At 62.4% G+C, this 27165-nt stretch overlaps 3 protein-coding genes across 9 annotated transcripts; 1 reads left to right on the top strand and 2 right to left on the bottom strand.

Moving 5' to 3' along the window:
- Positions 1-4130: 4130 nt before the first annotated feature.
- TCEA2 (transcription elongation factor A2) lies at positions 4131-12639 on the top strand. Its single transcript, XM_042979871.1, has 10 exons — positions 4131-4376; positions 7418-7480; positions 7804-7909; positions 8975-9065; positions 10250-10380; positions 10657-10713; positions 11178-11332; positions 11403-11549; positions 12159-12230; positions 12424-12639. Exons 1-10 carry the CDS (start codon positions 4305-4307, stop codon positions 12430-12432), a joined length of 903 nt encoding a protein of 300 aa, XP_042835805.1. The 5' UTR covers positions 4131-4304; the 3' UTR covers positions 12433-12639.
- A 710-nt stretch (positions 12640-13349) lies between these two features.
- RGS19 (regulator of G protein signaling 19) lies at positions 13350-19117 on the bottom strand. 3 transcript variants are annotated; one of them, XM_042979872.1, is made up of 6 exons: positions 18784-19055; positions 16259-16356; positions 15969-16090; positions 14561-14635; positions 14243-14477; positions 13350-14153 (listed from the first exon to the last, which is right to left on the bottom strand). In XM_042979872.1, exons 2-6 carry the CDS (start codon positions 16286-16288, stop codon positions 13962-13964), a joined length of 654 nt encoding a protein of 217 aa, XP_042835806.1. In that variant the 5' UTR covers positions 16289-16356; positions 18784-19055; the 3' UTR covers positions 13350-13961. The 3 variants fall into 3 exon arrangements, with proteins under 3 accessions (XP_042835806.1, XP_042835808.1, XP_042835807.1); XM_042979874.1 differs by lacking the exon at positions 16259-16356 and having other exon boundaries at positions 18784-19117; XM_042979873.1 differs by lacking the exon at positions 14561-14635 and having other exon boundaries at positions 18784-19054.
- A 4009-nt stretch (positions 19118-23126) lies between these two features.
- LKAAEAR1 (LKAAEAR motif containing 1) lies at positions 23127-25643 on the bottom strand. 5 transcript variants are annotated; one of them, XM_042979866.1, is made up of 5 exons: positions 24940-25643; positions 24214-24318; positions 23633-24034; positions 23323-23445; positions 23127-23241 (listed from the first exon to the last, which is right to left on the bottom strand). In XM_042979866.1, the coding sequence occupies exons 1-5, from the start codon at positions 25123-25125 to the stop codon at positions 23188-23190; spliced, it is 870 nt and encodes a 289-aa protein (XP_042835800.1). In that variant the 5' UTR covers positions 25126-25643; the 3' UTR covers positions 23127-23187. The 5 variants fall into 5 exon arrangements, with proteins under 5 accessions (XP_042835800.1, XP_042835803.1, XP_042835801.1 ...); XM_042979869.1 differs by having other exon boundaries at positions 23127-23225; positions 24942-25638; XM_042979867.1 differs by having other exon boundaries at positions 23127-23225; positions 24949-25637.
- Between the last annotated feature and the right edge of the window lie 1522 nt (positions 25644-27165).

Genomic DNA, 27165 nt, shown 5'->3' with positions numbered 1-27165 from the left:
GGGCTCGATGTGAGTTCAGTGGCTTGGGCCTTCCCACTGAGGCCCCTGCCTCAGCCAGAAAGGAAGCACGGATGCGACCTGCTTGGGTCATGGCCGGCTTTGGGCGAGCAGGGGGCGGGGGACGCAAATAGAAAAATAAATGGCCTGAGCTTCCGATGTTTCCGGACTGAGGATGGGGGAGGGGCAGGCCTCTGGGCCAAAGGTGTGGTCCAGCCTATGTGTGGTGGACCCTGGGGGTGTCGCTGGGGTGTCCCCAGGTCCCTGTCGGGGCTGTGCCTCCCCCTGAGCCCCCAGGGTAGGGCCGGGCTCCACACAGAGGAGGGCTCCTGAGGGCCGGCCCGTGCAGCTCTCTTCTCTGGGGGCTGCCCCATGGCGCCATCTTGGGTACCCTCACTTCCAGGCGGCCTGCGGAGGGTCCAGGAGGGCCTTCCGGAGTAAGACAGGCAGGGAGGGTCTGGGAAGGAGTGCACGCTGCCTTCCGTCCCTTGGGGGTTCCTCTCTGCTTCTTGCTGGTTCCCCTTCACCTCTGACCTCCGATCGGGAGCTGCTGGACCTCCACCCACACGTCTACATTTTCACGGCTCATGGTCTCCTAACCCAGCCCAGCCCGGACCTGCCTTGACTCAGCTCTCAACTCTCTGCCCCCACACCCCCCTCCCCTGCTTCAGCCCATCTTAGCAGGAGATGCTGGGAGTCCTGGAGGGAGGGCCCCATCTGGTTCTAGATCTGTGGGTCAGGCCTTCGGCCTAAAGCAGCAGGAGACATCAGCCCTGAGCTGGCCCTCCCTGGGGGTGGGGGTGGGGCCTGCCTTTAGGGCTCCCTTGCTGGGTGGTGGCTGGTAAGTGTGGGTCTCTTACTGCCCACCCACTGCGGGTTATTGTTTTTTTCCTTCCTTCATGAAACACATATTTACTGAGCAGCTATTAGGTGTCTTGGGCTGCAGATGCGGGTGGAACGAAGGCCTGGTCTTCCCAGCTGACAGTCCTTGGGAGCCAGCTCGTGGACAGTCCCAGGGGGTTTTGAGTGTCTGTGCACGTGCACCCTCAGGTGTGGCCAGCGTGTGCACACGTGAGCAACTGTCTCCCCTGTTGCGTGTGGCTAGACGGGGGAAATGAAGTTCTTCGTTTGCAGAGGGGTCAGGGTAGGAGGCCTGGACCAGGAAGGGGACCAGGAAGGCCCCCGCCCTGGAGTCCCCTAGTAGGGGTACCCCCCTAGTAGGGGTACAGCGAGGTTTACATACCACTCCCCCCGGGAGAATCCCGTGGTTGTGACGCTACCCTCTTTGACCAGTTTTCTGAGGGTGCTGGATGGCCCCAGGGGCTCAGGCGGCTTGTTGGGGAGTAAGTTCCCAAGGTTGAAGAGGGTCCACGAGGGGTCTGCGGTGGGCTGTGAACATCCTAAGCAAGGTTCCAAAGGTCGTGAACTCATGAGGGGCCCCGTGACCAGGAACTTCTGAAGTGGAATACTGAGAATTTTGGGGTTGGTGGGTGCTGCCCTAGCGAGGGTGGGATCCACCTACAGCCCCCACAGGTGAGGGTCTCTCTCCACGACTAAGCACAGCCCCACTCTGGCCACTTCTCAGTTGTGGCCAGAATTGGCCTCCGAAGGGGTAGGGTGGTGGGTAGCTGGCTGGCCTGCTGGTCTGTGGCTCCCTCCCGCCACCTAGAGGCCGCTGCTCGTTCATCAAGGGCCACAGAGGCCTCCGGGCAGGATCACCCTACTTGGTCCCTGGGCACTCATGCATGCAGCATGGGGCCATACCCTGGACTGCACCATGGCTCAGGGCTCCTGTCACAGGGGAAGGGCTGTGGCCTCCAGGTCTCCAGCTTGGAAGCACCCTGCCTCCTCTGCCACCCAGCCCCACCTATTCTGTCCTCCTCCCCAACACCTGCCCCACCCTGGGCCACCCCACTGCAGCCTTGCAGCCCAGTCTTTTGCTGGAGACCACCTGGTTTCTCGTGGGGGAGAAAGGGTCCAAGGCAGGAGGCCCAGGATTCTCACCGTGGCTGCGTAGCGGAAGGGCCCTAGTTCTCAGCTGACAGCCTCTTCTCTGGCCCATGACCTTACTCTGGTGCCATGTCATGGGGCCCGAGCAGAAAGTCAAATTCATAGGGTTACAAAGGAAACCAGTTACAGCGCTACACAGCTACCAAAGGATTTCCTAAAACGTGTGATACAGAAAAACAAAAAACGTGTGACACGGAAACCTAAGCGCTTCTTCACCGCTGCAGATTCCGGCAGCAGTGACCACCCGGGGCACCGGCAGGGTGGCCGTGGAGGGAAGTGGCTCCCGTCTGTGCTGTGGCCAGTCCTGGCACTGCTGTGAGATGTGGGCCATCGCTTCATTCAAAACCAAAGGGACAATACGCTTCCACTAGAGGTCAACGGGAAGGACACGAAGATTCCTTCCCACCTGGTTTCTTCCTGACAGGGTGTTGGTCCCTGAGCCCCAGGTTGAGACTGCGTCCTGCTCTCCCTGCCACCCCACCAAGTCCGCCTCTTCAGCTCCCAGACCTGCCCCGTCTCCCCCTAACCCCCCACAGTCCCTGTCCTGTGACTGCCTCTGTTCTTCCCAGCAGCGCGGACCGAGTCATGGGGCTGGGCACAAACTCCAGACCACCAGCCACCTCCCAGTTACGGCTCTGTCTGCACCATCTGCACACTTGGAACACAGCCCCCCGGCCTCCTGAGCCCCTGCCCGCCTCTGGGTGCCCACTGTTCAGAGTCCAGCCTGGTTGGCCACAGTTCTGTGCTTCTGCCCCTGTGGACAGAGGGCAAAGACCTCAGGGCCCCACCCTTGGGTTACAAGAAGCAAGGGTCTTCATTCTTCACCAGCTCCCTAGGTCACGCATTAGAGTCACTTTTTTTTTAAGGTTTATTTATTTTTTGAGAGAGAGACAGAGCACATGCAAACGAGCAGGGGAGAGGCAGAGAGAGAGGGAGAGACCGAATCCCAAGCAGGCTCCACACTCACCATGGAGCCAGACGCGGGGCTTGATCTGACAACAGAGGGACACCATGACCTGAGCTGAAATCAAGAGTCAGAAGGTTAACCGACTGAGTCACCCAGGCACCTGGTCTCACAATTACCTGGTCTGAAATTTAGCGAATGTGGGGCCCACGACACTATAGACGTCAGTTCTCTGGCTTCTACCCTCGCCCTAGAACTGTGCCCTGTCCGGCAAACCACTCAGCATCTGCATCACTGAGGAAGGGGCAGACGTCTGGAGGGGATGCGAGCTCTGCCCCTCCCCAGCCCTCTCACTGCCAGCGCCATCCCTCCGACTTGAGTACCGTGTGGCCACTCCCAGGGACCTCCAGCAGCAAAGGTGACCACTGTGTCCCCTGATCTGTTGTTCTCAACGCATGATTTGTACCAACTCACATCGTCCCGAGAGCAGCCCTCTGAGGCAGACAATGTTACCATCTTCGTTTCACAGATGGGAAGACCGAGGCGCACAGCGGTTAACGACTGGTCTCAAGGGCAGAGCCCGGGATTCACAGCCGGTAGCTGACTCCTGAGGCAGGAGCCTTGCCCAAGCGGCCTCTCCCAAGTCCCCCGGCACCTTCTGAACCGCAGCCCCGGCTTCTTCCAAACCCTGCATCCGGCTACTGCTCCCTCCCACCTCCGGGCGCCCCGCACCAGGGCTCAGGGGCCAGAATCCAGGCCAGAGAGCGCAGGGGGTCCGCGCAGGCTTGGGGGGGGGGGGTGGGGTCGGGGGGGGGGGGTCTCCCGCCGGGTCCGGCTGTCCCCGGACGGCCGAAGGTGGAAGAGGAGCGTTCGAAGCGGATGGAGATAGGGGACGGACCCCAAGGTGCCTTTGTGGGTCCCACGTATCTGGACCCCGGGCAGCTCCCGGGCGGAGGGCCGGGGTGGGACTTCCGCGGGGTCGCGCAGGGGCCGGGACTCACGTTCTGGCCTCGCGCTACCGCAGCGCCCTCCGCCGGCTAACCGCCTCGCGCGGGGGCTCGTGGGATTGTGAGTCCTCCGGGCCCGTCGTCCTTCGGCGACGGCCCGCGTCAGGACTACACTCCCCAGGAAGCCATGCCGAGCCGCATGGTTTCTGGGAGTTGTGGTTCAGCGCGTGGCGAGCGCGCGCGAGGCGGGCGGCCGCGAGAACTACATGTCCCAGGATGCAGCGCGGCGGCCGCGGGGGCCGGGGGTTTGAACGGAGGGTCTCCCGCCCGCGGCTGGGCTGCGTCGGCTGCGACGGGTGCGGGAGGCGGCGACGGCCGGGGCAGGGGGTCTAGGCCCGGAGGCTGAGGCTGGCGCGGCGGGCGCTGGGGGCCCTGCCCCCGTGTCGATGATGGGCAAAGAAGAGGAGATTGCGCGGATCGCCCGGAGGCTGGACAAGATGGTGACCAAGAAGAGTGCGGTGAGGGGCGCGGGCCGCCAGGACCCCGGGACCCCCGCCCCGCCGACCCCTGCCGAGCCTGCCGAGCCCCCTTCAGGGTCGGGGAGACCACCCGAGGGGCAGGACGAGACCCCGCCCCAGCAGAGACTCCCGGGACGCGGGGAGACCCCCGTCGGTGGCCGAGACCCCTGCCCTGGGCCAGCCCTGCCCTTCACTCCCGCACCCACGGCAGAGGCCGCAGTCGGGCCTGGACCTTGTCCCTGGAGCCGCCCTCTCTGGACTCAGACCCCAGCTACCAGGCTGAGATCCCGCAGACCTGAGACCCGTCTCCTTACTCGCCCCCTAACTCCGGACTCCCCCACCCCACCCCTACCAGGGCCGGCCAGCGGAAGCATTCCTCGGTCCCGCCCCTCAGGCCTTGCGGAGTCCCCAGCCCGTTCAGACCTTTCTTATTGGCTGCCCCGCCCCCCCCCCCCCCCCCCTTGCCTTCCTCCTTCTCAGCCTGGGCATCCTCACAGTTTCCCTCTCGCTCTCAGGACTCTCCGCAGACAGCTTCCCTCCCCCCCCCCCCCCCATCCCGACTCAGAGCCCTCTGCCCCACCCTGGGTCTCCCACATCCTTTCTCAGTGTGCAAGAGTTTGGAGTGTGAGATTGGACCCCCTTTTCTCCTGGAGCTACAGCGCTTAACTCTGTTGGGCCTGGGGTTGTGGCCCTCATACCCCTTCACAAGCGGGCCAGAGGCCTTTCCTGGTGGAGAGGCCCCCCTTTTCCTCTGTATCTGTCCCTGCCCTACAAGAACCAGATTTCCCTAATAAATTCTTTCCCTTCCTTAGCCAGGACTCAGCCAGCAGCAACTGGGGAGTGGGTAGATATGTAGAGACCCCTGCTTAAGACCCTTGGGAGGTCTGGTGAGCCTGGCCTGGGAGTGCTTTGGTGCTAGAGCCCCCCGCCCCCGCCAGCTGTGCTCACTATGCTGCCCGGCCTCTGTTGTCCTGTGGTCAGTGAGCCTTTGTAGGAGGCTGTGTCATGATCCCTAAGAGGAAGCAGGTAGATGGGGTTCCAATTGCAGCTCGTCTTCAGCTTTGAGATTTTGGCAACCTGTGTACCCTCACATGGAAGCATCCTTCGTGGGTGGCACCTGCCTTTAGGATGTTGGGAGGGGTCCTGGCTGGCTTCCCGAGAGGCTGAATAAACACAACCTGCCCTCCCCTGCAGACTAAGAATAGGGAGGTGGTGGAGGAGGCTCAGTCACGGGCCTGAGATGCCTGCACGGCCGCCCCAGGGCTGTCCGCCTGCACTGGTGCTTCGGGTGGTTTTTGGGATTAAGCAGGCTCGTCCTGGGTCCCCGGTGACCAGGTTCTGGACAGGGGTCTACACTGGGGCCAGAGGGGTGGCTGGCTCCCACTCATTCATTCATCCAGCAAGCAGCACCCCCTCCACACACATTGTCTTCATACCCCTGGGAGGCCGTGGGCAGCACAGAGCAAGGGTGTGGGAACAATCTTTAGCTGTTTCCAGAGATGACCAGAGAAAGAAGCTGCTTCCTCTCTTGAAGGAGACAGCACCCCCCAGGTGGGGACAGAGATGGGTTATAGAACCCATGGAGGGCTGGTTGGGGCCAGGTAGAGCTGGGAGGAGGGTGTATGCAGGTCGAAAGCACGGCCACAGCGTGAATAGAAGCTCCAGGGGAGATTGAAGAGGGGGTGTCGAGCACCCTCTAGACTGGGAAGGCAGTCTAAGGGGTTTGGGGGTGCTGTGGCATGGGCAGTGAGAGCCAGCGGCGGTTCTAGTCCCTGTGAGGCTTCTTGGGGATTTGGGAGCCATGATGGGAATTGTGTTTATGCCTCTGGTCTGGAGCCCACGAGAAACTGACCTTACACAGCCCAAGGCTCTGTCTCAGGGAAAATGATCAGTGAGCAGCACTGTGTCCTTGGCTCTGACAACCATCTTCCTTCCCTGAGGAGATCACCTCAGGGCTGGACTCTGCACAGGCCGAGGGGCAGAGCCCGCTGGGGGTGACAGGGAGGGGGCTGCAGAACAGAGGTGCCACCCAGATTGTGGGCGGGTGGGGGGGGCCGGGGGCGGCTGGGAGTGGGGCCAGCCCTTCCCACGGCCTGTGCTGCAGGACATGGGGCGCTCTCAATCTTGGGTGGCTGGTCAGGTTACTTCTGTCCCCTTCATGTCAAGGGAGAGACCCATACATTAAAACACAGCGGTGTGTTAAAAAGTGAAGCATCTGTGGAAGAGCGCAAAGCAGGGGAGGAGGATGGGGGTGTTGCATGGGTTGTGATTTCAATGTTAAGTAGAAGAGGTCTTGCCAAGAAGGTGTCATCTGAACAAACTTCTGAAGGCGGGAGAGTACAAACCTGTAGCTATTTGGGAGGTATTTCTATGGCAGCGGGGGCAGCAGGTGCAAAGGCCCTGGGGCAAGCAACTTGGCACACTTGAACATTAAGCTGAGCCTCGAGTGGAGAGAATGGCCCATTTGGGCATGGCATTGGCATGGGAGAGAGCTTTGAAGAAACAAAGCTGTGGGGTGGGAGGGGGCAAGGTGGGAAAGGTGGCTGGCCTGAGGGTTCAGGCAAGGCCTGGAGGGATTGATGAAGGGCGAGGCCACAGGACTTGAACCTGGATATGGTGTAGGTGTGGGAGTAGAGCGTTTGGCCTCAGCAGGGGACACTGACCTTGCTTGGGTCGCCCCCTCTGAGCGGGTAGGGGGGCCACCTCAGGGTATGCTGCCAATCCACCTGTCCTGAGACCGGACAGGACAGTGAGTACCCCTGGGGCCCCACACCTGCACTTAGGTGTGGCACTGCTGCCAGAGAGGGGCTGAGGTCCTTGACGGTGTTTCCCGTAGCCATGGTTTGGTCAGTGACCCAAAATGCTGGGATTGAGTGTACAAAGACGCTTTCCTTCTCGTCCTGACCCTCCCTGGGCACCTGACCACAGGTGGATCTCCAATTGTCACTGTTTGTGCCCCCCTACCCTTGTGTGTAGGAGGAGGTGGGATCATCCCACCAAGACCTTGAAGTCATTTATGAAGGTCCCCCTTCTCCTTCCAGGAGGGAGCCATGGACCTGCTGCGGGAGCTGAAGGCCATGCCCGTCACGCTGCACCTGCTGCAGGTAGGGCCCTGCGTGCCTCCTGCCCGGGACAGCTCCTGGGCACCTGGCAGGGCTTCCTGGCCCATGCCCTGGGCCTTGGTTGGCACAGGTGTCTGTCCCAGAAGAGACCGTCCCTGCCTTTGTTGCTGAGGAAGACAAAGGGGAATCCAAAGATAACCCACCCCGTTCCTTGCCGAGGTTCCTGGGTTCCACATGGGACAGTAACCCTCGGAAAGGCCGTCCACCTCACAAGCTGGTCCCCACCCCCTGCCCTGTGGGAGCCTAGGAGGGTCTGCGAGAAGGGTCTGACTGCTGCCCCTCAGCCCAGGCTGCTTGCCTTGCAGTCTACGCGCGTCGGCATGTCCGTCAACGCCCTGCGGAAGCAGAGTTCTGATGAGGGGGTCATCGCGCTGGCCAAGTCGCTCATCAAGTCCTGGAAGAAGCTCCTGGGTGCGGGTCCAGCAGCAGGCTGAGAGCTGGGGCAAGGGGAACCCTGAGAAGCGCTGGTCAGCACTGTGTAGGGTGCTGGCAGTGCTGTCCCTGAGCCAGGGCCACCTGGGAGCGGGGGTGTGACAGAACAGGTCCAGGAAGGCTTGGGGCTGGGGGGAGAGGCGTTCCATGTAGAGCAAGGAGAAAAGAAAGTTCAAGATAGGAGCAGGACTGCATTGAGGGTGGCTGAGGGGCCCTGCAGGGACCTGGCACAGGCAGGTGGTCACACTGAGAGGTGTCAGGGCAGCTAGAGGGCAAGGAGCTGGAGGAGATGTGGGGGGAGAGGAAGAGGGGAGAAGGTTTGGGGGGCAAGGGGAGAGGAGAGGGGGCACAGCCACTCAGCACAGGGTGACTGGAGGTTGCAGAGATGCCGACTTTGGGACCCTGAGGCCCCCCTCCTCCACTCCCCACCTTCCCAGCCTCTCCTGGGCTCTATCCAAACCCTTGCGAAATGGGTCTCTTCTACTCCCGTGTGGCCATTAGCCCACGTGTTGGGCAAGTGTGTTTCTCCTGGTGGTGTGGGGGCTGCTCCTTATCCCGTGGGCCGGTCCCCAGCACAGGCTAGGGTTTCAGGAACCTTGTGGGGGCGTGCTCAGTGCATGGCAATTCTCTGTGACCCCCAAGGCCCAGTTGAGGAATGACCATGCCTCATCATGCTTCATCTGTGGGGGCTGTCACTTGGGGGGCTCCATACTCAAGGGTCACTTTGGGCAGATGGCAGTCCTCCCTGCCTGGATGGGCAGTGGGGTAGACCCCAGAGAAACCTTACAGGTGGCCTGTTTGAGGAGGGGGGTAGGAAAGAGGGGGTGGGGGCTGTCTTGGGACCTTCTGAGCGGGGAGGACAGAGGGCCCCAGTTGTGGAAGGCTCAGCAGCTAGGGGCCCCGGTGGGGTTTGGGTTGGTGGCCTAGGGCTGGTGGTCTGGCTAAGGCTATGTCTTGGTGGTGATCCGCTCCCTTCCCTGGCCTGGGCCTCCCCTCTGGCTCTGCCTCTCCCTAGCCAGCCTCCCCCTTTCCTGGCACCTGCAGATGCTTCAGACGCCAAAGCCAGGGAGCAGAGGAGGGGTGGACCTCTGCCCGCATCGTCCTCGAAGGAGGCCCCTGAGGCCCAGGATCCCAGGTAGCGTGCATCTGGAAGGCAGGTGCACACCCTCCTGCCCCCTGGGTGCCCCGTGCTCGGCAGATGAAGGTGCTGGTTTCCCTGTGCCCTGGGTCTGCTGAGGTCATACGAAGGCATCAGCCCTTTCGGTTCCTTGGAAGGGACTTTCCCCAGGGAGCCTGGCCTGGTCGGCCTCTTGCTGCACACTTCTCTTCCAAAGCTCCTCTGGACGCTGTCTTTCTAGCCCCAAGCGTCTGAGAGGTGAGGCTGTGTCCACCTGGCTGCACGGAGCTGCTACGTGTCCTGAACAGGCCTGTGGGGGGGGGGGGCTGTGCCACCCCTCCGCCCCAGCTGCACATCCACGTCCTGGGTCTGGTTCTCACTGGCCCACTCTGGCCAATCCCCCTCAGCCTGGTGTCACTTTGTTTCTGGACTCTTTTTCCCTTGGGTGCCCCAGCCTGCAGCATGATGCGAGTTCTGGGGGCACTGAGGTCTCGCTGCTGCCACCCCAGAGAGGGCAGTCATGGAGACTGGGGGTCCTCTGGGGGTGGGCTGTGGCCAATAGGCTGCTTTGCGTTTGACCCCACTGGGCAGAAGGGGCCGGGGGCCAGGAAGGGCTGAGCTCTGGATTTATAGCGTGGTTGCAGGACCGTGGGTTCGTCTGCTCCCCCCTGCACGTGTTGTTTTTCCTCCAGGAGGCCCCTGCTCCCACTGACTTAACCTGGGGGCCACAGGGTCACAAGATGCAGGGCTGTGAGGAGAGAGGGCTTGGTGGATGCAACCTGGTCGTCAGGTAGCTTGTAGGGAGTGCCCAGCGGCTCGAGGGGCATCTGCGCTGGGCATGGCCATCCGTGGTCTCGGGCAGCCACCAACACCATCTGCCTCTCCCTGAAATGGCAGCTGGTCTTGAGCAGCGTGGCCCTGCATCCGGCCTCCTGGAGGGTGGAGACCGTTACAGGTGATGCGGCCCCAATCGTGCCCTCGTCGGGAGAGTACACCCCACCCAGTTGGCTTTACCGCCTCTGACCAACTAGGCAGAGGGCATGGGGGCATGGGGGGCTGGACTGCAGGCGGGCAGGACCATGGGCTGCTGTCAAGGTAGAGCGACCAGGATGGGGGGGATTGTGGCTGTATTGCTGGCTTTCCTGGTGGGGCCGGTGTGTCATGGGGGTATACGTGGCCCGAGCGGGCCTGTCTTTCTCCAGCCGCAAGAGGCCAGAACTGCCCAGGATGCCATCGGCCCCGAGGATCACCACGTTTCCCCCGGTGCCGGTCACCTGTGATGCCGTGCGCAACAAGTGCCGTGAGCTGTTGACCGCCGCCCTGCAGACAGACCGTGAGTGCCCTGGCGGGCGCTGCACAGCCTGCCTGGGGGTCCTGACTCCTAATACGCACCCAGACTTCCGGGGTGGCCCGGACTCTGCCTGCCCACAGCGGCCTGAGTTTAGAGGGTCCTGGGGGACAGCCCTCTCCCCTAGCCGTTGAAGCTGACCCCGGGTGTGGGGAGCAGGGGGTCTCTGGGGTCACCAGAGCACCCGGATGCTGGGCGTCAGGTGCGGGGCAGTTTGGAGGTGGAGCCAGAGGGGCGGCTAGTCAGGGCTGCTTCTTGCAGATGATCACATGGCCGTCGGTGCAGACTGCGAGGGCCTGTCGGCCCAGATTGAGGAATATATCCTTTGCGCAGGGGTTTGGGGTCTGGGGCTTTCTGGTCGAGCTGTGAGGCCAGCCGGGCCCCGCTTCCCCTGGGGGCCACCACCCCAGTGCCCTCACCGGGTGGTCGGTCAGTTGGGTGGGCTCACCCGTCTTGACCAGGAGGGCCCTCCCCAGACCTGCTGAGGGATGGATTCTGCCTGCTGGTGGGGCGGGGGTCACTGGGGCTTTGAACCTGCAGCTGGGCCTTAGCCACGGCGGTGGGGAGGGGGGGGGGGGTCTGGTGGCGGCCCCGCCCGGCAGCCCTTCCCCTCGGTGCCCGGTGTGGGTGGGTACTGAGTTGCTGGGCTCCCCTTCCCCTCCCAGCCCCTACCCCGACAGGGCCCCCACGAGGAGGCCCTCACTGGCCTCCTTCGGCTGGCCCGAGGGGGTGGGTGGAAGGCAGAAGCGCTGGCCTCTGGATAGGTCCTTAAACACCTGCACGTATCTTCCGGGACGTGGGGAACACGGACATGAAGTATAAAAACCGTGTGCGGAGCCGCATCTCCAACCTCAAGGACGCTAAGAACCCCGACCTGCGGCGGAACGTGTTGTGCGGTGCCATAACACCCCAGCAGATCGCTGTGATGACGTCAGAGGTGAGTCCTGCGGGAGGGATGCGGGGGCCACCCCTGTGAGCAGTGGGTAAGTACACGGCTTCTTGCCCAGGAGATGGCCAGCGACGAGCTGAAGGAGATTCGGAAGGCGATGACCAAGGAGGCCATCCGAGAGCACCAGATGGCCCGCACGGGGGGCACGCAGACAGACCTCTTCACCTGTGGGAAGTGCAAGAAGAAGAGCTGTACTTACACGCAGGTGAGCTGCCGCTAGCCGTCCTCCCGGGGTCCCAGGGACCTGAGGGCAGCAAGAGGGGTGCCCGCACCTGCCCCCAGTTCTGTGGGGCGGGGACTGCACTTGGGTCCGGACACATGCACTGTGAATGTGTACTGACTGGGCCGGGGAGAGGGATGGCCACCTTTGGGACCTCCTCCTTGCCAGCACCCCTGGTCCCCAGTAAGCAGCGTCTCAGGTGGTGGTTCGCTCTGGGCACTAACGTTGGGGGGCGCTGGCCTCATCCAGCATGGAGGGGCCGCGAGGGACGTTGCACTGGCAAGGGAGTGGGTGGGGTAGGCTGCCTGGCGGTGGCCACAGGACTGTGCTCAGGCCCGTGGAGGTGGACACTGATGTGGACCTCGGGACATGTCAGGGGTCCCTGGTAACGGGAGAAGGGTTGGGGTGGCCGGAGGGTTGGAGTTACTGGCGCAGCCTCAGCACAGGTCACCCACAGGGGCCTGGGTGCTGCCATACCGCCCCTACCCGAGGGCATGGGTAGCCTCCCCAAGTTGTCACTTGATGGAAGACTTGCTGCTTGGGGCCTCTTGCTGAGTGACTGATCCCTGGGCCTGGGGTGGGGGGCTCTCACAGGTGCAGACCCGCAGCTCTGATGAGCCCATGACCACCTTTGTCGTCTGTAATGAGTGTGGAAACCGCTGGAAGGTAGGTGGGTGAGCCTTCTCTGGACGCGGGTGTCTCCAGCCTGTGTGGGATCTGTGTGATGTGAAATGGGGGACAGCTATGCCCAGCCAGCCTCCCGGGACTTGAGACAAGGTGGGTGGAGATCCCAGCCCTGACTCTTGCCCTGCGGGGGTCACGGAGGCTGCGTGGTTGACGCCTCTCCCGTCTGCTGCAGTTCTGCTGAGCCCTCGTTGACATGTCTGAAGCCTTGGGCCGTGCCCAGCGTTGGCCATGGCCTTCCCCGCGTCCTCTGTCGACAGACATAGCTTCTGGAGACCTGCCCTGTGCCTACCTGGACTTCCTCAGAGGGCTGTGCACCCTGCCCCCCACCCTGCCTGCAGTACACCTTTCTTCCTCTTTCCCCCAAATTATTAAATGTTTTTTTTTGCCATGGTGTTGTTCCTGGCCCTTGCTTCTGGTGGGCCACGCACGGTCTTGGGCTGTGACCTGGGCCACCCTTGCCCCCCCACCACTGGGGACGGCCCTCCTCCCTGGGATCAGGTGACACTTAGGTTTGGCCCTAGTGGAACAGAGGTGCAGGGAAGAGCCCGCTGGCCTTCGGAGGGGCCTGGTGATCCCAGGAGGGACCCAGATTCCTGCCTGTGTGTGCCCATGGAGGAGGGACAGGTGCAGGGGTGCACAGCATAAGCATGTGCAGGTGGGAGGGGGCCTTAGGACACAGAGGATCCAGGGTCCCATGAGCCTCCCCAGCCACTGTAGCTCAGGGCCCAGGGCTCGTGGGCAGGAGGCTAAGTCTGGGTCTCCAAGCCGTCCATGATCGTCTGCTCCAATCCGATGGAGTGGATTGGGTGGACTCTGGGCCGGAGTCTCAGTTTCCTGGATCTGCTGCAGGTTTGAAATGTTCTGCCTCCCAGAAACGTAGGGAACAGGTTGGCAAGCACATGCCTTGCCCAACCCTAGCTTTGGCGAGACGCTGTGGGGGTCACCCTTGCCAGGGGGCATGGCACCGTCCCAAGGGCAAGGCTGAGCACAGCTGCCCACCGGGGCCAGGTGTCCTTGGAGCCCGCTGCTCCCTGCTCTGGGTTTGGGACAATTCATTCTCTCATCTCCCACCCCCAAATGTGGAAAGAAAGGAGAGACTTTTGCTTTAAAAATATCTTCAATAAAAGATCCTATTTTGGATGGAGGAGGAATGGAGATAAATATGAAAACATCTTTTTCATTTTTTTTGATAAAATACAGTAAGGACATGTTTCCAGGTTTAAAATTAATGGAAATATAAAAAAGAAACTGGCTCCTGTTGCCTTGAGCCTAGTTCTGAGGTTCTGGGTCTGATCCGGGCGCAGACAGCTTGAATTAGAGGGTCTGTCTCCTCCTGTCACAACTAGACACACAGAGGCTCTACTGCCCACCAAAGGCATTTCTCAAGGTCCCTGGCTGCTTGGGGAGGAGGCCTAAGTGAGGCCGGTGGGTCCACCAGACCCCGTGGGAGGTCTCCCTCTCCCCACGCAGGAGCCCCGTGGGGAGCTTTTTGGGGAGAGACTGCCTGCTGTCAAGAGGCCCTCTCGCCTCCCCTCAGCAGGACCTCCGGGTCCCAGGTCCCCGGGGTAGAGAGGGGCTCCTGTCTGGGACTGCCCTCGGGGGTGCTGGGCCCCGCTGGTGTGCCGGACATCCGCGGACGCACACTGGTGCCGGTAACCGAGTCTGTGCCCACCAGAGGGGTCCCACGTCTGTGCCGCTGTGGTGGGCAGCCTAGGCCTCGTTGGAGGACTGGGAGCTTCCCTGGAACAGCAGGGCACGGTAGGTGGGGGAGCTGAGGAAGCGCGGGTAGGAGTCCCGGTGCATGAGGGTGTAGATCTGCAGCTGCGCATCGTCGAATGTGTGCGCCGAAGGCTCCTGCATCTTCTTGTTAATGCCTTCCCGCACTCGGGAGTCCAGGCTCACCTGTGGGACAGGATGCCACCGTCAGGGGCTCAGGAGGCGCCCCCCCACCCCCGCCCCCGCCCCCAGCCCTGGTCCACAAGGCGGTGCACCTCCTTGGGGGACAGGATGGACACGTAGTCCTCATAGATGAGCCTGGCTTTCTCATCCACCACGTGCTGGTTGGCCTCGGCCTTGAGCTCCTCGCAGGCCAGCCAGAAGAGCATGTTCTCCTCGCTGTACTCGGTGCGCAGGAACTCCCGGAACACGCTTCGGCCCGCCGGGCTGTGCATCAGCTTGTCGAACGACTGCGCCCAGCTCCGCACCTCCTCCGGGCTTGGCGTGGCGCTGTGGGCATTCCCCGCCGGGCCAGGTCAGGCGCGCGCCCCCGCCCCCCGGACACGCGCGCGCGCACGGCTGGCCACACCTACCACGCCTCGCAGCTGGGGAGGGGCTGCAGCTTGTTCTCCCGGGAGGCCCGCCACGCTCGCCGCCGCTCTTCGTTCCTAACCGCAGAGGGAAAGGTGGCGCTGGCCTCCTTGGCACACGTGGTCTTGGCGCGCGCGCGCGCACACACACACACACACAGATGTGTTCCATAGGCACGTGTGGCCTGGGGGCTCTCGGCCGGGTGTCAGCCCCCTGCAGGTAGGCAGCCCTGGCGTCTGCTCCCTTCACACCCTCCAGGGAAGGAGTGTCTGCACGGGCTGCCCTTCGCCCCTCCCTCCGGTCTCTCCCCTGGGGCCAAGGCAGTTTCACCGGTGCTGGGGAGACCTTTACCGTCTTGTAGCCTTTGGGACTTCACAGATTCCTGGTGTGCCCCTCCCTTCCTGGCCCGACCTCAGCCCCGACTCCTTTCTCCCAGAGGCCCCAGCTGATGCAGTAGGAAAGCCCCAGCCTGCAAGTGTGACTGCAGATTCTCCCCAGGGAGCCTTCTTCCCTCCCTTGGCTCCTCACTGCGTCAGTGCTGGCTCCCATATCCATGCCTCCAGCCAGATCTCTGTAGGGCCAGTGAAATGTCTAACGGACATCTCAAACCCAAACATCCAGACAGACCTGCCCTCTTCCCTTCCCCTGCCTGCTAGACCCCAAACTCTCCCTTGACCCCCGAAGCCCAATTCTCGGTGCGTCCTAATTCTTCATGGCCTCCCACCTCTGCCCTCAGGCTGCCCCTCTCCTCCCGCCTCGGGCCGGAATTGCTCACTGGTCAGCAGATCCCCCTTTGGGTCCGCGGCGCTGGCCACTCAACAGCCACAGGCTGGAAGCCTGAATAGGACCAGGCCTCTGCAAGGCGTGAAAACTCCCAAGAGCTTCTCCACACTAGAGAAGCCCGTTAGCACGGGGAGGCCCCACAGCTGCCCTCTGGCATGGCCGCTCTGGAAGCCTGTCCCTGTCATCCCTGGGCCGAGTCTCTGCCCAGTGTCCCCCCGCCTAACAGTCTGTAGGACCTGCTTCTGTCTTGTTCTTCTGTAAGTGCCCAGGGCCAGCTTAGGCTGGATCACAGCGGCCTCATATAAGCATGTGCTGAGTAAGCGGACAAATGAGTGCGCACACATGTGGGTCGGCCAGGTGCCTGCACATGGACACACCCTCAGGCACACACCAGGCACGAAAGTCACACGTACAGAGGGGTCAGGGCAGCGGCGACGGGTCACCAGGGCCCAACGACCCCTGTAGAGAGCTATGGGCAGCAGAGGCGTCCTGCCTTCAGGTGACCCCTCAGAACCCATCCGAGGGGCCAGCGGCGGGACCCCGGGCCTTATGTCTGCTCAGCCCACCTTCCTTGCTCAGTCCCCTCCTGTATTACCCCCCCGCCCCCCCGCCCCCATCCCCACGTACCAGGAACAGCCGCAACAGCAACACCAGCACAAGCAGCAGGGGTTGCGGCTGGGGGCAGCCGGGGGGGCCGCGTCATGACTGGACATCGAGGGGGGCTGGTCTGCCTCCTCTGGCCCTATGTGCTGGTGAGATGGGGGCTTCCTCAGCTCCAGGCCAGAACCCAGGGCCCCGCACACACCTCTTCCCTGACTCCCCTCGGTGGTCGCCCTCCCGGCCTCCCAGGTGTTCAAGGGTCTCCCCCGCCCCCGATCCCACAAAGGGGGGCAGAGACAGGGGTGTAGGTGGTGCACCTGCTTCTCAGTCTCATGCGGGGTGGGCATGGGTGGGTGGTGGAGGCCGCCCCGGCTCCGTGGTGCTGGCTCCGGGACCCTCACCACAGCCTGAGAGTCTGAGAAGAGAGGTGGAGGTTCTCCCTGAGAACCTGAGACCACAGTCTCCACTGTCCCCTAGAAGGGGTCCTGAGAGTCTCTCCCTCCTTCCAGGAGCCCTGGGGGGAGCAGCCGCCCGCTTTAGACCACTCTGTTCAGGCTCCTACCTCTGCCCCCAGCCTACACCAGGGCTGTGAGCAGGGGCAGGGGCAGTGAGGGGGGGCCCCAGACGAGATCTCCACAGAAGGTTCCGGGACACCCCCATTTGCTCTGTCCCTGGGAAGCCGGAAGTCTGGGTTCCTCTTTCTTGGTTTCCGGCTCCTGGCCCCTCCCAAGGGGCTGGGGGCCCCCAAGAGTCTGGGGCTGTCAGGTTAACGCATAAGGGTAGCGGTCAGACATTCAGACCCCCTTCCTCAGCTCCCTCCGTTCTGGGTTTTCTGCAGGAGGATTGCTCCCCACTAGGAGTCCAGATTTGCCAGGTGGCCCCGGGGGGGTTCCAACATGTCTGCAGCTGACTAGGCCTCCAGCGTGAAGGATCTGACTGGGGCAGGATTTTCTGAGGGTGTGGGAATGCAGCGGGGCATGGGTGAGGAGGGCCTGGGGGCCTGTGGCTTCTTGGTCCTGGGCGCTGCCCCGGGCACCCCAACCCTAGCTGGCACCTTACCACACCCAGGGTCTCCCGGCCTCCCTTCCCCCTCCCCTGCCAGGCTGCCGAAGGCAACCGGGCCTGGTGTGCCGGTGGGGGAGGGGAGCGGGGGGGACAGCAATGGGCTGGGCTGTCAGAGATGCGGGGTCCCTGGAGGGGGTGAGGGCCAGCCTCCATCTCGGCGTCCACACCCGTGTTTCATGGGGAGGGCGCGCAGGGCACCAAAGCCTCAAGTCAGGGTTAGGAGTCTGATCCCCCCACCCCCACCCCAGGGGAGGCCAACCATAGATCCCAGCATCCATGCCAGGGTGGCCCATCAGTGCCCTTGGGGAGCAGTCTTAGATGCCTTTCCACCACTGCATTTGCCTGTGTCCTTCTTGGCCTAGGTGAGGACCCCCAGGGCCTGGGGTGCTCCCCTGCACAGCTGACAAGGGCCCCCCTGAGCCGTCCAGTCCCACCCCCACACCCCCATCTTGGTGGCCAGGAGCCTCACGACTTGCTTTCACTTTATTTTCTCTTTTAACTACCATCCTCCCTGCTGCCCCCCTCCCTCAGCTTGTGGTCTTTTTTTCCTTGTTTGGCCCATCTTGGGGTCTCCCAGGGTAGGGGGAGGCGGACGCTCTAGGGTAGGCATCACAGCAGAATCAGGTCAGGCAGCTCTGGGAACAGAGACACTAGGACTGCATGTGAGCGGCGATCTGAGGCGGCAGTGCCCGAGGTAGGCACTGCTTAGGGCCCCCTTTCCTCCCGGGTGCGGGGATGCCGAGGCCCTGCCCTGCCCCAGAACTAGGGTAAAGTCTAGGGTCCCACAGACTCCCAGCGAGCAGATGGGGAAGCAGCAGCCTCACAGCTTGCCTTTCCCTCAGGGGTCAAGCTTCTAGGGAAGGGAAGGGAAGAAGGGAAGGGAAGGGAAGGGGTGTGGCAACTTCTGAGGTCTGGTAGCCAGGCAGAAAACTGCTCTTCCTCCTCTGCGCCCCCACCCACCGTGAGTGGGGGCAGGGCTCTGTCCCCACTCCACTCCCTAGCACCCGAAGGCTTGGCTCTGAATTGGAGGAGGGGCCCTGTCCGAGGGTGCAGGCCCACGTGCTAGGGGCTCTGAGGCTGGAGGCTGACTTTGGGGTCAATGTCTTCTCTCCTAGCTGCAGGCCTGGGCCTGGCTCCCTGCACCTTCCTGAGGCTAACTGGGGCCACCTGTTTTCCCCCCCGCCTCTGCTCCCCCCCCCCCCCCCGAGGTCACATAAGGCCTGAACTAGGGTCCCTGCCCCTCCCTCATCCTGGCATTTTGCTGGCATTTCCCAGCCCCTTAGGCTCTGGCCCCCAAGTCTGGGATGGGAGGGGCTGGACAGGCAGCAAGCCTGGCCTCTGGGGACAGAGAGGCTCCCTTGGGAGCGGCTGCTACTCTGCTCCACAGAAGGAAAAAGAACGTCCCCGAGCCCGCCCAGTCCAAAAAAAGAATAAGAAAATGTGACAATCCCAGAAAAAAATGCCATAACCTTTGGGAGGAGGGTGGACAAAGGGGCTCCATTCCCTGCTTCTGATGGTACTCGGCACCTTTCCTAGGCTACCCCCGTTCAGCTGGTGGGGGAGCCCCTGCCTGGCTCCTCCAAGGCTGGCCAGGTCTTCCTAAGTCTGGTGACCCTTGCCCCCACTGCAGAGGTGGGGGCGACCCATTTCTCTTTCTCTTCCTCTCTCTGCTGGCAAGGTCTGGCCTGGTAGAGCTTGTCTCCTTCAGGGGCCCCTTCCTCCAGCCTCTGACGCCCCCACCCCTACCTCAAGGAACTCGCCATGGCGCCCCACTCACCATCGACCCAAAGGCGAGGTGGGGGCGGGAGAGGCCAGGTTCCCTCTGGGCCCCACCCTGGCTGCCGAAGGGGCGTGCACTGCAGCAGCCGGGACTCAAGTCAGACGGCAGGAGGTACTCCTGCGGCGTTCTGGAGGGAGGCCGGCGCCGGGAGCCCCAGATCAGCTGGGGCCGGGGGCGCAGTGCCTCCCCTGCGCCTCGCAGGGTGAGTGGCTGCCAGATCCAAGGGGGCAGGGGTGGGGACGGACAGGGTGTCCCGCCTCGGCCCCTCCCCAACAGGCTGGGCGGGGGGCGGGAGACGCGGAAACCTGGGTTCTTCCGGCCCCCCCCCCCTTTGAGCAATCACTTCCCCAGGCTTTGAGCTGCAGAAAAAGGGGAACCGGTTTGCAGCGCCCCCTCCCCCACGCGCGGGGAACTGGCTCCCGTCCCGCCGCGGCCCAGGGTCCACGTGGACCCCGCGGCTGGAGTCCGTGGGGGTGCGGATCGGGGTGCCGGGTCCTGAGGCTCCCGCCCGGGACGGCCCCCGGGCCCCAGGCCGGGAGGGGCAGGGCCGCCGTCCTCGGCGCCGCGCGCGCGCACTCACCGGCCGCGCTCCCGAGCCGCTCGCGCCGCCGCCGCCGGCCCGCGCGCCCCGAGGTCCGGCCCGATAGTCGGGGAGGGGGCGCAGGGTGCAGTGCGCAGGCGCCTCGGCTGCACTTCCCCAAAGCGCGGGGCCGGGACTTCCTCGCGCGGGGAGGCGCCCGGCCCGCCCTGCCAGGCGCGCCCCGCCCCGCGCTCGGCTGGCCTTGCTCCCCACCCGCCCCCTCCCCACGTCCCGTTAGATTCGGCGGGGCACCCAGGTGCCCACCGTCGCTGAGGGTGGCCCGTGGAGACGAGGTGCTAATGATGGGGCCTCTGGACACAGGGCGGCCTGAGCTGGCACTGCAGTAGATGGGGGTGTGGTCGTGTCCCCCACTCTGTTCAGGGGGGCCAGTCCAGCTTTGCCATTCTTGTGGGTGCCCCTGAGACTCTGGTCCAGTGCCTGGGCACAAGAGCCCTTAAGACCCTGCGGTCCTATATGCTCCTTGCCAGGCTGGAAAGGACTGTATAGTGGTTCCTCCAGGCCCAGGCCTGGCCTCCCTGCGACTATGTGCTGTGGCCTGTAAAGTGGGGTTAAGAGCTCACCGGCACAGGGTTCTAGGGGCCTTCCCAAGAAAGGGGGCGTCCTGTTCCCCGGTGCTGGTGGATACTGGCGGTATGGGTTCCTACATCTGGAGTCACCAAATGTTCCTGTCTGTGGGGCCTGAGTCTTTTCCAACCCCTCCAGTTGCCCTGAGATGTCCTCAAGCTTAAAGCCACACCCTCCCTTTTGCAACGAATGCCCTGTCCCTTCTCTTTGGCTGACTCTCCTGATATTTTATGCTCTGTTACAGCTGTCAGTTAAATTTCTTATCCTGGCATGCTTTGGGCCAGTGCCAGAGCAGCCCTGACGCTGCTCTGGAAATGGGCTGCAGAGTGTCTGCGTCCCCCTGGCCTTGGACCATGTGCATCTCCTGTCCCCAGTGCAGGGACTCAGCTTGGTCAGTTCCTGATGCCCGGGTCCCGCTCACAAAATGCCTTCCAATTGCACAAGCCGATATGCACACGCTTTTCAGAACTCTTCTTCAAGATGTAAAGGGAAGTGGAGATTTTGTATGTGCTCTTCATTCGGCGATCATCTGGGTGCTCCCTGTGCGCCAGGCAGTGGCACCTAACAGTAAGTCAGATAGGCCAGCCCTGGAGCAGACAAGAAACAGACTGGCAGACTGGGTGAGAGGTGAGGAGGGCTAAGGAGAGCCATACAGCCGAGGAGGGGGGTGTCCTTCAGCAAAGGACGGTGTTGGCAGGACAGCAGTGCAGGGGCCTGGGAGAGTGGGGGCCGCGCTGGAGGAGAGGGTGGCACAAGGTCAGGGAGGCGAGAGGGGCCCTGGAGGCTGGGGTGCCTCTTGACGCTGTGTGCCCAGAGGCCTCGGCCGGCATGGCCACAGAGCTAGCTGGCTGACGGGCTGGCCAGGGGAGGCCAGAGGCCAGAAGCTTCTTATTTAACCTAGGTAACAGTCCTGAGAGGTAGGTCCTACAAGGACAGGTCAGCACCTGGTCAGTGTCACACAGCCACACCGATCCCACAGTGTTTGGTGTGGAGTGTCCACCCACCTCCTGAGAGATGTGTGGGGCAGCTGACCAAGTGTGGGGTCACACGCTTCTCCCTGCACTCATGCCACTCTACACCGTCTCTGCCCTCCCGGCCCTCCATACACTGTACCTCCTCTGGCCACTTGGCTGTGCACTCTTTTCCCCTTGCCCTGGCCTTTCTGGGTCTCCTGCACCTCCTCCGGTGAGCCTGTCTCAACAGAGAGTGCCCCATATTCCATGGGAGGGATCCAGATGGGCTGGGAAGGAACTGGTTCAAAGCCATGCAGCAGATAATGGTGGATATGGGACTTGAACCCAGCACTCGCTGTCCAGAGCATGAGCAGGATCCCAGCTCCAGGACCAACCTGATCCCTTACAGTCCCCAGGACATTGAGTCCTGGCCCACATGCTGCACTCTCCCATAGCAGAAGCCTCTTCTGGGCCCGGCAGAAATGTCCTCAGCCACTTTCCCTGGATTCCTCTGCAGAGCTAGGGCCCCTTCCCTGGTGCAGCGATCCCCCCACCCCCCCACCCCCCGCCCCGTGCCAGCTCGATGCAGAGCTACCTGTGAGGCCACCCTCTTGCTGGTCTTCTCAGGGCTTTGTGTGTCTATCTTGTGCCTCTGTCCTCTTGTGTTTGCCTGATGCAGAGTGACCATACCCTTATGGGGCACTCACTGTGTTCACTCACAGCCCGGTGAGACCCTCCAGATCTCTATTTTAAAGATAAAGAAATGGAGACTCAGACAAGTGACGAAATGAAATACGTGTTTACCAAGCAGAGGAAATCATCCTAGGTGATCAGCACATCCCCAAGGGACAGGATGCTTTGGTCCATATCACAAGGGGGCTTGGCCAGGGGAGTCAGGGCTGGCTGTCAGCCTCCTCGTTCGTGTCCGGGTGTAAGTGGCCACCACTCCTGGACAGAGATCTCTGTCCTCAGCCCAAGCCACCTTCTCTTCCCCTGTTTCTCCTTCCCCCTCTCTGCCTAAAGATCAGCCCCCACCCACAGCTGCCACACACAGCCCTCCCCTCCCTCCCAGAGCTGCCACAGAAGCCAGCTTCCACACACAGTTCTGGGCTTGGATCAAGGCCAGGGCAGCAACAGCCTAGAATGGGTGAAGGGTCAGGTGCAGGGGGAGAAGGGCTTGCTGAGGGCTCAGAGGGCCCGCATCCCCATGAGGCTAGGTCCCCGTCCTGAGCCGGGTCAGGGAGGGGCACTGACCACCACTGAGCAGGAGTCCTTGTTGGACCCTGCTCTGACCTCTGCAGGTAAAGCATGACCCCCCCCCCCCTCCCAGGATCAGTTCTTTGCTGTGGGCCCACTCAGCGGGAGGCCCACTCAGACATGACCTGTCTGAAATCTTTCAGCCTCCACCTCTGGAGCCCGCTAGGGACCAGGAGGGAAGAAAAAGGAAAGGTGGCCAAGTTCCAGGCTCTACAAAGAGCTTGCGTCTGGGAGAAGAGTAAGCTCTCTAAGGGGAGACATATCCAGAAACTTGGGAGACTCTTCAGAGTCCAGAGGGTTTGCAGGAAGTGGGTTTGTCAGAATGGGACACGGGGGGGGGGGGGGGGGGGGGGGGGGGGGTTCCTTCCCGTATGCGCGCGCGCGCGTGTGTGTGCGTAAGGGGGATCGAGCAGAACTGAAGAGGTCATTCAGGATGGTAAGGTGGTTTTCTGTGGGGTAGTGCAGGCCTCCCTGAGGGGGTCTCCCCTTCCCCAGTCTCCGTCCTCTGGAGGGCCTCCTGGGCGGCTGGTTCCAAAGACCACCTTTGGCTTGTGCAGTCACTCTCCCTGACCAGAAGGCCACCCTCCTCTCTGATCCCTGATGGAATGACCTCCAACCCGGGGTCCCACTTGGGCCCCACTTTCTCCCTGAGGTTGCTCTTATTCTGGAGGTGTGACCGTTCCCCATCAGATTCTTACTCCTGTCCCCTCAGACTGGGGGCTCTCACAGACTTGCAGGGCACCAGGTTGCCGGATGGGGACAGCCCCAGGGCTTGAGGGATCATCAGTGTCCTCTGCTGATCTGACGCCTGGCCACTTGCACACTTCTACTTTGTTGGAGGGGCCCCACTCTGTGTCTCCCGATGTCTGTGACATCGGACGCAGAGAAGGCGGCATCCACACCCCCCCCCCCCGCCTCCCTCCCTGGGGAACCTGGAGAGCGGGGGCTTAATGACCCGGCGGCGCTTGAACCGTGAGAACTTTATGTGGAAGGGTGGGGCCGCGTCAACGTGGGAAGACGCTGCCGTCAACTTTCTCCTCCAGGATGGTCTCCACGCGCCTCCTCTGTGGGCGAGAGCGGCTGGGGCCAGGTGTGCGGGGACGCGGGCCGGGATGCACCCCCCCCCCCCCGCGCTCCACCCCCTCCCGGGCTTGTGGGCACCTCTTGACGATCCAGGGGGTCCGGGATCCGCGTGGGCTTCAGCTGCCGCGGTAGGAACAGCTCCAGCCGGATGGCGGCGCGCGCGGACTTCTGCTGCCAGGTGAGGAGCGAGATCTCCTCCGCCTGCGGGTCGCGGGGCGGGGGTTCGGGTCTCCAAGCCTCCGCGATGTTTTGCCCTAGCTCCGCCCGCCGCCTCCTGCAGGGCGCCCCCCACCCCCACCCCTTTCCTCGGGGCACACGGGCTGGTGTCCCCTCCCCGCCCCGCAACCCTCTCGCCTGCGCGCCCCTTCCTTCCGGCCCCGAGCCTCACCCGCATGCGGATGTAGCGCAGCCGCAAGGCGCGGATTCGTCCCCGGGCCTCGGCTGCCTTGAGGACGCCGAGGAGCCGGTCCTGGCGCACGCCGGGCGGCTCCGGTGACTGCGTCCACGCACGCGAGTCGGGCATACGGCTCCCCAGCTCCACTGACTCGCGCGGGAAGATAGAGGCGGCCGCGCCCACGTCCTCAAGCTGGTCACCGAAGAGCAGGTGGCGGTGACGCTGCGCGGGGCTCATGGCCGCCAGCTCCTCCAGCGTCAGGGCCCACCCTGGCTTGGGGGGCTGCGCCGCGGGCGCCCCCCGGGCGCGTTCCTCAAGGGACCCCTTTCCGGTTCGCTCCCGCGGGCCCCGGAGCCCGGCCTCCTTCTCTGCTGGCGACTGCATGCTCGACCCGCTCTGCCGAGGGAAGAGTGAGTCCCACTGGCACCGGCCCGGCCCCCCCCCCCCCCCCCCCCCCCCCCCCCCCCCCCCGTGCGCTCCCAGCTCTGGCCCTTCTAGATTCCCCGCAGCTGGCCTTAGGTCCTGCGTCTGCAGACTCAGCACCTCTGCGCGGGCCTAGCACCCGTCCTCCTTACCCCTGCTGTCAACCGGACATTTCTGATCCGCTGAGTTTCAGGAAATTCCCTTCCTGCCCACCGGCTGGTTCTCTGTCCACTGAGAAAATGCGGAGACCTGGGGCCCTACCCAGGGTAGAGAACATGTTAAGCTTGGCAGGCCCTTCCCCACAATTCTGGGACCCTCAGTGTGCCCCAGTCCCCCATGTCTGTGGTTGACGGTCAGTCGGCAAACCCCCAGTCTCCCCCCGCTCCCGCACTGCAACCCCGGGAGGGGGGGGGGGCGGGTTGCTCTACTCGGCCTTAGTGTTAGGGGCTGGAGATGAGAGTCGGTGGGCTTCCGTTTTGCCCTGGGCAGAGGACTCATGTCCTTCTGGGAGGTGTGTGTCTGTGGGAGGCCGAAAGCAACTTGGACAGTTGCTGCCCTGGACGTGTTTGGGGGGAACCCTGTCTTCCTAGCCTGTCCCCTGCTGGGTCTAGATGAAAGCAGAGCCCACGGAGGTGATAGGGCGGGGAGGGCCCACGAGAGAGGAGAGGGGAACGCCCAGGGGGCCTGGTTCAGCCCTGCAGGACTTCTTCCTTCCGAGCCCACAGCACCTCAGGCCCCGGACCCTGGGCCAGGTTCTGGCCCACTGTGGGCCGCAGGCACAGCCACACAACACGGCATTTGCCGGAGGCCATCACCCTCTCCCTCAACTCATTCTTGCTACATTGGTCGAGGGGCCGGCTCTTGTCCCCCATCCGTACACCCCATACTTTCCGCCTTCCGGGGTCTGAGCCTCCAACTGAGCCCTGACTCTCCTGGACTTGTTGACGCGGTTGCCTGGCAACCGGGAGTCCCGCCCTCCCCCTGCACGGCGGGGGCGGGCCTGCCCCTGGGGAGGGAGGGGCACCGGCAGAGTCAGGATCCAGGTGCTTGGAGGGCGCCCACATCCGACGGGCGAAATCCCTGCAGCAGACCCGGGGAGGTGACCGCCAGTTTTTCCAGCCCGGGTGCCCTTTCTTTCCTTTCTGGGAGCCCCAAACGTACTCTTCTGGGAGCTGTGGTCCCAGCTTCCAGGCTGGAGAAGTCTTTGGGGAGTGGCTTTGGGGGCAGAGGGCGTAGCAATGAGACCTTCCTGTCTGATACGCGTTCTCCGCTGCTGGACCCAAAAGGGCTCTCACCGCCACTGTCGTTCACAGGGAAGGGAAACTGGGGCAGAGCTCAGGAGGACACCTACCCTCTTCCAGGTCAAGTTTGGAGTCTCAGGGGTCCCGCAAGACCGGAGCCAGGTTTTCCCGAACTCTAAATTTCTGGGTCCTGGGTCCTATATTTCTGTAATGTATTTGTTAGTGTCATCATATTTCATAACTAACTCACTTCTCAATTTATTAATTCTATAACTCATGCATGCACTCATCAGTTTATTCTAGAATTCATTAATTGAGGGGCCCCTGGGTGGCTCAGTGGGTTAAGCATCTGACTTCACTCACAGTTGGTGAGTTTGAGCCCTGCATGGGGCTCTCTGCTGTCAGCACAGAGCCCACTTTGGATCCTCAGTCCCTGCTCTCTCTCTCTCTCTCTCTCTCAAAAAATAAATAAAAACATTAAAAAAAAAACCCCTTTAGAACTCATTAATTCATGTGCTGGTGCTACATTAGGCCAAAATTGTTGCATTAAGTCCACAATTCGTTATGGTGCGTGCACAACTCTCCCCTTCATTCACGGTTGTGTGCCAAGGATGATGATGCCTTTTTGGGGGTTCAGGACCTGCAGCCCTGAGGTGGGAACTGTCCTGGGGATGGGGTCTCAGCTGAGACCTGGCCTTTGTGCAGGAGGGTGTTGACGGTTCACCTTGTTTTTGGGAGCTTCCTCTGGCTTCCTGGTGAAAGGGTAAACTATGACTCTGTGCCCCTGTACATCAGAGCCTGCACCAGCCCCAAGCTCCATGGAATGACTGTCCATCCTTCTGGCCCCCAAGGCTTTGCACAAGCTGTTCCTGGGGTGTTGCCCCTTCCTGCCCAGCACGTGCCTTTGGGGTGTGGTCTGGGCCTTGGGATTCAGCACCAGCCTTGGGGCTTGTTGAAGACACAGGCCTCTGGGATCCAGAAGCAGCAACGGCTTAGGCTTAGGGAGTCTGACGTAGCAGGCCACTTCCTCCAGGCAGTCCTCCCGGATACCCACAGTCAGGCAGGGGCTGCCTCAGGTTCAACTCTGTGCTCCCACTCTGGTGAGTGCTGTGAGACGGGGATCTTGGCTCTCCTCTCAGCTTCCCAGGTCTGGGCCAGGAGCATTCGCAGAAGGGGAGTTACTTGCTGGCTTCTGGCAGTGGAGGGGGGTTTATGGGGCCAGTGGGAGCTGCTCTCCTGCAAGAAGGGACTTGTAACTTTCCCTCTGTTTTTGTAGGACTGAAAACCTTTGATACCCCTCCTCCCTAATCCTTGGAGGGCTTGGTGCCTACACAGCTCATATTCCTGAAAGCAGCTTCTTCGGGCTCCTCCTCTGCACGCCCTGCAGTTTCCTGGGGAGGGGGGCGGGAAGGGAGGGTGGGACGGGGATCCCCAAGTGTCTAGGGCCCAGTAGCTGTGCGAGGCCACCAGGTAGGTGTCTCCCACCTATTTCTGTGCCCAGGACTCGTCTGTTTTTCTTTTTTTTTTTTAATTTTTTTTTTCAACGTTTTTTTATTTATTTTTGGGACAGAGAGAGACAGAGCATGAACGGGGGAGGGGCAGAGAGAGAGGGAGACACAGAATCGGAAACAGGCTCCAGGCTCCGAGTGGTCAGCACAGAGCCCGATGCGGGGCTTGAACTCACGGACCGCGAGATCGTGACCTGGCTGAAGTCAGACGCTTAACCGACTGCGCCACCCAGGCGCCCCAGGACTCGTCTGTTTTTCAAGGGCTGATGGGAATGCTGGGATCTAAAAGCATTTTGACTGCTGCCAAAGCCTGAGAATAAAACTCCAAAAAAAATTAAGACACTTGTGAAGTGAC

This window comes from Panthera tigris, chromosome A3 (assembly GCF_018350195.1).
Source record: "Panthera tigris isolate Pti1 chromosome A3, P.tigris_Pti1_mat1.1, whole genome shotgun sequence".
In the NCBI taxonomy this organism is placed as follows: Eukaryota; Metazoa; Chordata; class Mammalia; order Carnivora; family Felidae; genus Panthera; species Panthera tigris.
The sequence above is the reverse complement of the archived record's forward strand: the minus strand, read 5'-3'. Positions and strand labels throughout refer to the sequence as shown.